Below are 11,256 nucleotides of genomic sequence, written 5' to 3'. Positions count from 1 at the left end.
TGTAGTTAAAAATAAATATGAATATGCAATAATTCATCTCACTCACACACAAAAAAAACACAGATTCAGTATTCCTCAAAATGAATAAAAATAATGCAACTCAGAATATGACGCAAACCTGCAATAATTAAATGTTAAACAGTACAAATATCCTTTATGTATTTAATCCCATTCTATTAACCAATGTCTTTGCGTCTGACCTTCGATGATCCAGTTCAACCATAATAATAAGCAAAAATGACTCTAGACAAACATTTGTGTGTCTTATTTTATTGCTGAAGTGTGTTGAAATTTCTTCTGCATTCTACTGTACGGACGTAATTTTACTTTCCCTTCAGCCTGAGGCTTATTCATTTCACTTTTGGTGTGAAAAAGCTTTTATATTTGCCAAAAATAGAACTTTTTTATTTTAAAATCAAACAAGCAAGCTCTGTACAGATTTAAAAAGTAACGCAAAAGTAACGTAACGCATTACTTTCCACAAAAAGTAACTAAGTACCGTAATTAGTTACTTTTTTTAATGGAGTAACGCAATATTGTAATGCATTACTTTTAAAAGTAACTTTCCCCAACACTGCATATAATTTAGATAGATAAACAGAAGGGTCTGTCTACCATCACAGCACCATTCCATATGCCTACTGAAATATATGTCGACTGATATCATAGTGGTCATGCACCGCCACCACATGTTCATCTGCCATCATTGCACATTATTCTACCTGACGCCACACAGTAACACGAGTTTGCGCTCAGGTGCTTGTACTAGTTTGTGTGAAACTTTACCTTGTCTCCTGCAGTAATGTTATTTCCTTCGTCTGTCTGTTTTTTTGCCTCAGTCTGAAGCGCGCGAGATGACCGTCGCGTGACAGCTCTACCAGCATCATCCTCGAATGTTCTAGACTTGCATGCGTTCCTGTCTGCCAGCACTGAATTAACCCTGTTTGCAGCCACTTTTCTCGGTAGGCTATCTGTATCCAGTGAATCTTCGAGATAGCTCGGTCTTTTCCTGCAGCGTTGTCCGGCCACTGACAATAACGCGGGTGGATTTGCGTTTTGGATCACGTTCACACCTCCGACAGGTTTGTCGTTGTCGGAGAGAGAACGAAAACATCTTTTATGGAGGACTTCGGGAGGCAAAATGTCCTCTGCTCTCCGTTTGGTCATGTGTGCGACCAGATGTATTCAAAACTTAGCTTCTATAGAAGAGCGGCAAGACTTTTTTTTTTAGTACGTAAAGGTTCAATTTCTCAGCTGTTTACGACAGTTGTGTTGTATCTGAAGTTGAAACGCGTGTTTGAATACAGCGCCCTCTGTGGCCAGAAAGGTCGAACAACAACAACGTTTGTTAAAGTGTCATAATTTATTCACTACCTTCCAAACAATTATTGTGGAATTTGTGGGCTGAATAATAAACAGACGCAAATGCTTAGAACAAACAGTCATGTTTATGAAAAAATATTCCCATTTTTCTTGATTGTAAGTTTTATTACCGTATATGTACAAGATCATGAAAAATCTGTTAAGTTTAAAACAACTTTATTTTAGTGCTGCCAACTAGTACAATTTTGATGATCAGCATATTTCCTAGGAGAGCCTGGAATAATTGTGCAAGATCCAGAGCAGGCTCATATTCAGACTGTGAATATGATTTTGGACATAGAAACTCTGATAATGTAAATAATTGCAAGAAAACACTGAAATGTATGTGTGAAGCAGCACCTAAAACCTGAGGAATACAAAGCAAAGCACCAAAACATAACATTTTTGGTAAATATAAAGATAATTCAGCACATAATAAAGCTCCAGTCTTGCTGTATTACCAGGAATATGCTATAATGTTGGCATTCATGATTAAAAGCATCAGTTTATTATTGGGGGCTTATTCATTTCACTTTTGGTGTGAAAAAGCTTTTATATTTGCCAAAAATAGAACTTTTTTATTTTAAAATCAAACAAGCAAGCCCTGTACAGATTTAAAAAGTAACGCAAAAGTAACGTAACGCATTACTTTCCACAAAAAGTAACTAAGTACCGTAATTAGTTACTTTTTTTAATGGAGTAACGCAATATTGTAATGCATTACTTTTAAAAGTAACTTTCCCCAACACTGCATATAATTTAGATAGATAAACAGAAGGGTCTGTCTACCATCACAGCACCATTCCATATGCCTACTGAAATATATGTCGACTGATATCATAGTGGTCATGCACCGCCACCACATGTTCATCTGCCATCATTGCACATTATTCTACCTGACGCCACACAGTAACACGAGTTTGCGCTCAGGTGCTTGTACTAGTTTGTGTGAAACTTTACCTTGTCTCCTGCAGTAATGTTATTTCCTTCGTCTGTCTGTTTTTTTGCCTCAGTCTGAAGCGCGCGAGATGACCGTCGCGTGACAGCTCTACCAGCATCATCCTCGAATGTTCTAGACTTGCATGCGTTCCTGTCTGCCAGCACTGAATTAACCCTGTTTGCAGCCACTTTTCTCGGTAGGCTATCTGTATCCAGTGAATCTTCGAGATAGCTCGGTCTTTTCCTGCAGCGTTGTCCGGCCACTGACAATAACGCGGGTGGATTTGCGTTTTGGATCACGTTCACACCTCCGACAGGTTTGTCGTTGTCGGAGAGAGAACGAAAACATCTTTTATGGAGGACTTCGGGAGGCAAAATGTCCTCTGCTCTCCGTTTGGTCATGTGTGCGACCAGATGTATTCAAAACTTAGCTTCTATAGAAGAGCGGCAAGACTTTTTTTTTTAGTACGTAGAGGTTCAATTTCTCAGCTGTTCACGACAGTTGTGTTGTATCTGAAGTTGAAACGCGTGTTTGAATACAGCGCCCTCTATGGCCAGAAAGGTCGAACAACAACAACGTTTGTTAAAGTGTCATAATTTATTCACTACCTTCCAAACAATTATTGTGGAATTTGTGGGCTGAATAATAAACAGACGCAAATGCTTAGAACAAACAGTCATGTTTATGAAAAAATATTCCCATTTTTCTTGATTGTAAGTTTTATTACCGTATATGTACAAAAGGTTCAATTTCTCAGCTGTTTACGACAGTTGTGTTGTATCTGAAGTTGAAACGCGTGTTTGAATACAGCGCCCTCTGTGGCCAGAAAGGTCGAACAACAACAACGTTTGTTAAAGTGTCATAATTTATTCACTACCTTCCAAACAATTATTGTGGAATTTGTGGGCTGAATAATAAACAGACGCAAATGCTTAGAACAAACAGTCATGTTTATGAAAAAATATTCCCATTTTTCTTGATTGTAAGTTTTATTACCGTATATGTACAAGATCATGAAAAATCTGTTAAGTTTAAAACAACTTTATTTTAGTGCTGCCAACTAGTACAATTTTGATGATCAGCATATTTCCTAGGAGAGCCTGGAATAATTGTGCAAGATCCAGAGCAGGCTCATATTCAGACTGTGAATATGATTTTGGACATAGAAACTCTGATAATGTAAATAATTGCAAGAAAACACTGAAATGTATGTGTGAAGCAGCACCTAAAACCTGAGGAATACAAAGCAAAGCACCAAAACATAACATTTTTGGTAAATATAAAGATAATTCAGCACATAATAAAGCTCCAGTCTTGCTGTATTACCAGGAATATGCTATAATGTTGGCATTCATGATTAAAAGCATCAGTTTATTATTGGGCCATATGTCTGTGAATTTGTCCAGAGCTTCTCCCTTTTAAACATCATGTTGAGCTTCTTTTCTGTAAAGAATCCTCAGTCTGGCCATCTTTAGGTGTCTGATCTCCGTTGATCAACTGTTCTGCAGGTTTCCGTATGATAAAAAAGATACAGTCATAAAGGTACTTGAGCATGGAGCGGTCGTTCTCTGTGTACGTGCTGGGAACAGACTCTCTCTCAAACTGTGGAAAGAAATACAGTAATACAGTTTATAACAACATCATTTACTCTGTTAAATAAAAAAATAGCTCGGAGGAGAAATGAGTTTAGATATACAGTTTAACTATTTACCTCCAGGACAAATCCATATTTTAAAATGACAGCCTTTATTTCCTCATAGCTCAGCTCAATGGAAAATTCATTGGCCATATTCTCATAGTGATAAAGAAGTGGACCTTTGAGAACAAATACAAAAAGCTTTCAACCACACCTGTGTTTTCAGCCTTTCATTTACAGATACAATTTGACTGAAAATGATTCTTCAGAATCTGTGACTTACCCAAATTTATCCAGACACCACCAGGTTTTAGAATATTCCAGATGGTTTCAATGTAATCAAGAACATTGTGGGCGGTGTCAATGAAGAAACAAGTAGCAACACAATCCCACATTTCTGTAAGGAGGATACAACTTTAAATGTTAAAATTTCAGATGCGTTATTGTCTCCAAGTGCAAATTATAATAATGTACTTGTTTATTAAAATAATCATAAAAACTCACCAGGGTCACTGTATACTTCCTGGAAGTCTCCAGCGACCATAGAGAAGTCTGAGTCTGCTGGGAGACTCTGTGGATTGACATCAGGAAAGGACACAGGTCTTGTCTGATCTGAGGACATTTTGTTATTACTGAACTGGTGAATCCAGGGATACAGTGTCAGTGCATTTTCCTTATCACACCTGAGAGACAAAATATCAGTTAGCTTCCTCCTCTTTAATACAGATGTCATATACCATTCTGATTGCTTCGAATTTGTAGTCAGTACTGTGATATGCACAATCCTAGAAGTTCAACCAGAAATAAAAGTTCTAGTGTATTTTACCATATGCCTCCAAGTTACACAATTTAACATATCACAGATACTTAATAGAGGCAGTTCCCCAAATTTAGAGAGAGAAATTTTATAAATATATCTATTGTTCTAATATTTAATCATTTTTTTGTGAACCGTTCTACTTAAATTGTGCAGATGTTAATGTGGTATACCTGTTCAGAACAAAATTAGAGGAGAAGAGCATGAAGAAACTCCACTCGTTGCCTTGGCACGAATAGCCCAAATGAGCGATTTCCCAAGCAAGCCGACCCAGACCTGCCCCTGGCACTAACACTCTGACCTGAGACACATCACTGTAGAAAGAAATATTACAAGAAGTCCAATTCACTTCTTTATCATTTATAAATCATTATAAATTGAGCCCATTTGACATAAGGCTGCATTTATTTAATAAAAAAAATACAGTAAAGACAGAAATATTATTGCAGTTTAAAAGAACTATTTTCTACTGGAATATATTTTAAATCGCAATTTATTCCTATGTTAGATTTCTTTGCTGAATTTTCAGTTGCCATTGCTTAATTACGTGATATAAATTGTGATATATTTTTCTCAAGTTTCTTTGATGAAAATTAAAAAAAAATTCTAAATCTTTTTTAACTTTAGAAATATCTTTACTGTCACTTTTGATCAATTTAATGTGTCCTTGCTGAATATTTTTTTTTAAAAATGGTAGTGCAAAGAATGGTAGTGTATCTACTGATCTATGGATTGCTCATGACGTCATGAAAAGTGAACCCACCGTGCCGTCATATTGCTATTCTCTACTATTCCCATACATTCTATTAAGCAGTATGATTTTAATGAGAAAACATTACCTACCAAGTCACTGTATCTTAACTTTATGTCTTAAGTCTCCCTGCACATTCCTACAATGCAAATAAAACAGACACACACACTCAATTATACACACTCACAGACACACACACAACACTATTATACACACAAATGAACTGATGTGGCTGTAACAATATGGCAAAACTGAGCCAAAAGACTCAAATAAGAGGTTGAAATCAGATCGATTAACCTCTGATAAAGCATTCCTGTTACATTTTGTTACATTTCTGTTGAATTTTGTATATCTTCAGGTTTGACTGTAGTAAAACTAATGCAAAAACCGACATTTCAAACAAAAAAAATCTTGACCTTTACAAAAAATTGTCTTTGAGAATGTCTAAATATATATCCAAATTCACAACTTAATCAAAATAAGTATTTATGTCGAAAAACAGCTAGAAAATGTATAAGCCTTTTATATAGAGCTACATAGCAATATAGTGGCTAAACCATGGAATTGCAGATGTTTTTATTTTTTACTCCCACCAGATGGCACTCATCTGCCTTCAAAAACTGTATTTTAAAGGCATTGTCTCTATTTAACATGAAATACTGTCATGATCGAAAAGTAATATAAAAATATTAGATTTTCTATTATTTTCAATGGGAAAATTTGATCATAATTATTGCATACATTTGAATTAGTATCAGGAAACTCTCTCAAAATACAAAAGAAAAAATACTGAACAAAAATATATTACATTGATTTTACTGATAATGGGGAAAAAGGTGTTCGTTCACTTTTGACCGCAAACAACACAAGTGTGACCCCCACATGAACAATGCCAGAAGGTTAAATATTAAAGCTTAAATAAAGAACAGTGGCTGTGTGGAGCAGATGGGAATTTGATGGTCCAGCAATCAAGTGTTTACCTGTAGTATTTAAATGCATTGATGACATTCCAGAAATGTTGTCTCTCTAATCGCGCATTTTCTTCTGGGGGACATTTATTCCTCTCCCGATAGTTGTAAAATACCTCTGGTTTGGAAGCTGGTACTGTTTCATCCGTGCTGTCAGCCATTGCCGTACGCTGTAACGTTAGGCGTAAGTAATCGACAATCGACAACATAAGTGAATACAGGGAAGATAATGGAACGCGCACAGACACAGTCGATTCGTGTGTTCGGCTTGACGTTGTTCGGTGTGTAGTGTCAAATACAGACACCGTGAAAAGATATTTGTAAAGTATCTGTTTTATATAAAGGAAAACTAAACAAAAACCGTTCTTTATTAAGGATGCCATATAACTCAACCTAGATTTTGTATCATTTAATAGAATTATCGTTAAATAGGCCTATATAGTGATAACGACTACAATTCTGTCAGAGAGTGAAATGTTTGTACATTATGTAAATTAATACTTCAGTGGTTTCTACAGCACGTGTGGAATTGTGACCTATCCCTTTAGTCAACTTTGCCATTTTGGCCACAAACATTGTGCAGACACATAGAAAGTGCGCATTGAATTGAAATGAAGAAAATGTCTTCTTTTCTTTTTTTTCTTCTTTTTTATCTATAGCCCATTTGAGTGTGTGATGTGTTTGATGCTATTATTTTGATTTATGATATTTTGTTTGCACAAATGTATACATGGTGTTTAACAATATATTCCCAAGCAAAACTGGATGAAAACTCTTGAATTTAAAGACGTCTGTAAAGATATTAATGCCTATCACGATGAAGTACGGGCAACTGAAAGTCTTTTGACATTAAAAAGAAAAGTTACAACAAAACAGGTATGTGTGTGTTGTTGTTGTTGTTTTCAGTTTTACATTATACAGTGTCTTTTTTTTAGTATAAAATTTACTAAGAGAAATATAGAAACACATCACGTTTTCACAGGTCTCTTTAAAACTTTCACCCCCATACACCCCTAAATTCTGTTTCAGATGTACATGCTCAGATGTATCTCTGTCAGTGGGACGATGAAACTGAACAGATATAGCCTGTAGGTATAATCATGTTGGTTTTGATGAAGAGGACTATGAGACTGCATTTAGAGGGGGGGGGAAATATATCCCACAACAGAGAGTTGGAATAATAAAACAGATCTGCTTCAACATTCTACAATTCATCACAGATGATTGTATTTTCTTTCTACACAAATACTTGGAGCATAGCAGAACTACTTTTAACAGAACAGGTATGCTATTATAAGCTTTATTAGTTTAGCTGAGATACATGTGAACATATGACACAGATTACAAAACTGTGACGCAATCAGTACTGAGAGAACTATATTAATGTATGTTCATTTTGCTAACATTACACTCATAAAAATAAAGATGCTTCAAAAGGTTCTTCAAGCGATGCCATAGAAGAACCATTTTTGGTTCCACAAAGAACCATTCAGTCAAAGGTTCTTTAAAGAACCACCTCTTTCTTACCTTTTTATAATCTGAAGAACCTTCTTTCGCCACAAAGAACCTTTTGTGAAACAAGAAAGGTTCTTCAGATGTTAAAGGTTCTTTATGGAACCATTTAGACAAAAAGGTTCTTCTATGGCATCGTGAAGCACCTTTATTTTTAAGAGTGTACAATAGATACGCAAGTCTTTGCTTTGTAATTGTAACATTAATGCACTTAAGTAGTATGCAGCAAAGTAAAATTCATTCTAAATTAATTTAGAACCGATCCGATACCAGAAATTCTGAATATCTGCCGATACCTATCTGATAAAGCGCAGTTTTTTTTTATCAGTGTAGAATTACTATACCTCATTGTGTTAACCTGATCATCACTATTTTGTGTGTTAAACACAGTCTACCACATAGACAACTTCATTGTAAAGAAAAACATCAAATGAATAAATATACAATCATAATCTATGATTAAAAATACTAGGTTTAAACTAGGTTAGTGGATAATTCAGTAGCAAAATTTACTCTAGAAAAATGCACAATAATTTTATAAAATCTAACTATTTAGTGAAAAAAAACATTATTTAGTGGGGAGCAAATAAAAGTGTAGGGCTAAATCTGGTAAAATGTTCAACATTGCTCTTTGTATTGTTGTAAAATACATTCATGAAAAACAAGTAGCCTATTATATTTATATATATACTATAAAATTAAAAGACATTTCTTTTAAATGTATAGCACAGTAATGAGGCAGCAACATATGATAGATTTCAGAACAAGAAAGGCTATTAACAATCTTTCATTGCGCAAAAGTATTATAACATGAAAGGATCCTATACAGGGGTGTGTTTCCCAAAAGCATCGTTGGCTACCTATGGTCGTTAGTTCCATTGAACTCTATTGGTAACGACGGAACTTGCGACCATAGTTGCTTTTGAGAAACGCACCCCGGGGCAGCGCAAAGCGCTTTTGCGCATCCCGTGCGCAGAATGATGCGCTTGAAGCAACATGGAGTCACAGTGCGCAGCGCTCCGCAAAGAAAAGTTCAAAGCACAAAGGGAAGATGATTTTGATGCGTAGTGTACTATATCTGTGCGATAGTTTATTGAGCCTTTTCTTTTAATAGTTTTAAATTTCAGTTACTGTGCACATGAAGAACAATTCATAGTGCTCTCTACTCCATGATCTAACAGACATCCGGTAGAAAGTAACGTTAACATTAGGGCTGAATCTTTGGGTAGACAGTGAATCGATTCGATTCACGATTCCTAGGTTTTCGATTCGATTCAAGAACGATTCGATTCACAATTAAATTCGATTTGATTCGATTAACGATTCGATTCTGCGTTCTTTAAGTGCATTCACAGGATTATTTAAATGTTTCCCCTAAATGCTTTAGTCAGGGGGCAAATTACCCCACAGCCTTTATGGTTACAGAACCATAGGTTAGAGGGGGGAAAACACATTTGTCAATTGTTAGATGCTAGTTTAATGATGCTATGGCATGACATGGCATTTGTAGAAATTTATGTAAGCCAAGATTTGAAAAAAAGAGCTTTAAACGTATTATGTGTAGGCTAACATTTTGTTACACTAGGGGCGTATTTCAGATTTTCAGAAATCAGAATTTCAGAAGTGACCAATTATTTTATGCATAGGAGCGTGTGTAAGGCTGGGGAAGGCTTAGCCTTGGCCACAGCTAGTTGGGGCAAAAATGCCACTAAATTGGACAAAAATGCCCCTGCACAAACAAATTAAATCTATTATGACTGTTGCTAACAAAATGAAAATGAATAGAAAGTGTCGACTGGTCGATTGCGGCATTAAATTAAGATCTGCTCATGTTGCACCGTATTTCAATTTAGGTGTTTTTACAGTGTTGCGCATTATAACCAATCACACATGATTCTGTTGAGCCTAGGAATGCAGTGGCCAATCAGAGGCGTTCAGATGAGTCATCGCTGAAACTCATCAGTTTTGAGTGCGCGCGCGTTCGCTGACTGAATTCCGGGCACGCAGAGGTATGTACAATGTAAGAGATTCATTTCACAGTGTAGACAGTTTTTTTTGAGAGTGCTTAAACTCGTGATAGATCAAAGTTAGTGATAATGTCACTTTCTGTATAATAATTTATTCGCTGTTTGAATAACTTTGGAAGGGAAACGAATTATAATTACCAATTTCTAATGTTTTTTATTAAATTGTTATCAAGTTATATACAAATTCAGTCACATTAAACATATTTTATTAGCCTACATGACACCCATGTCCGGTTCTTGCCTAAAAAGATGGGTTTATGATATTTGTAGTTAATAGATTTGGCTGCTTTTAGTCTTATCCTGGAGTTGGTCCACCCTCCGCTTAGGATTTTATGTGTTTGTGAAATCAAACTGCTGGACAATAATCAATCATTTGTAATCTATAATTTTTTCCTAATGGCAATTTTATGATTGTTTTATATACTATAAACAATTATTTAAATTTTCTGCACAGAATAAGGTAGAAAATATACTTTATAGTTTCTGTACTGTAATAAATGATATGTCAATTAGCACTGCATCATTCATACATTTTATTTATGTATATATTTATTGTGTTTATTATTATTAATGTTTCAGTTCATTCTGCTTTTTATACAGTATACAGTGGTGTGAAAAAGTGTTGGCCCCCTTCCTGTTTTTTTTTTATTTTTTGCATATGTCACACTTAAAAGATTCAGATCAACAAACAAATTTTAATATTACACAAAGATAAATGCAAGTAAATACAAAATGCCGTTTTTAAATTATTATTTATTTTATTAAGGGAAAAAAGCTGTCCAAACCTGCCTGGCCCTACGTGAAATCTAATAACTGGATGTGCCACGCTTTGCAGCAACAACTGCAATCAAGTGTTTGCGATAACTGGCAATGAGTCTTTCCACAGGCCTAATTTTGGTGTGTTTGTAGGAGTAGAATAACCTTGTGGGAGGGGAAAATGTAATGATCAAAACACTGAATCTGGGCCCAGTTGCAACGAACCACCTATGTTAAGAAAACCTTTATGTAGATACCCAAATGTAATGAGTATTATTAATTCTTTGTAGCTGGCTGCAGAGCAAAAATAAATTTTCAGTACGCAGTGGGGTCCAAAAGTCTGAAGCCACCTTAAAAATGTGCTATGTAATTTTGTTGATCTTTCTTTCTTTCCCCAAACTAATTAGAATGCTGGTAATGTAATTTGTACTACAAAAAAAAAATATATATATACAGTGGGGGAAAAAAAAGTATTTAGTCAGCCACC

The 11,256-nt window shown here is 35.3% G+C and overlaps 1 protein-coding gene across 1 annotated transcript in view; it reads right to left on the bottom strand.

The window, feature by feature from the left end:
- Nucleotides 1-3,212: 3,212 nt before the first annotated feature.
- Nucleotides 3,213-11,256, bottom strand: part of LOC107592372 (carnosine N-methyltransferase-like) — a 37,259-nt gene continuing 29,215 nt past the window's right edge. The window contains exons 2-6 of the mRNA XM_016281872.1: nt 4,929-5,106; nt 4,443-4,621; nt 4,222-4,335; nt 4,014-4,117; nt 3,213-3,904 (exon numbers count right to left, since the gene is read on the bottom strand). Coding sequence (XP_016137358.1) covers nt 3,728-3,904; nt 4,014-4,117; nt 4,222-4,335; nt 4,443-4,621; nt 4,929-5,106 — 752 coding nt within the window. The 3' untranslated portion in view covers nt 3,213-3,727. The remainder of the gene's footprint in view (nt 3,905-4,013; nt 4,118-4,221; nt 4,336-4,442; nt 4,622-4,928; nt 5,107-11,256) is intronic.

The sequence above is a fragment of the Sinocyclocheilus grahami genome, unplaced genomic scaffold, assembly GCF_001515645.1.
Source record: "Sinocyclocheilus grahami isolate Dianchi unplaced genomic scaffold, SAMN03320097.WGS_v1.1 scaffold152.1, whole genome shotgun sequence".
Taxonomy (NCBI): domain Eukaryota; kingdom Metazoa; phylum Chordata; class Actinopteri; order Cypriniformes; family Cyprinidae; genus Sinocyclocheilus; species Sinocyclocheilus grahami.
This window is presented reverse-complemented; position numbering and strand designations above follow the sequence as displayed.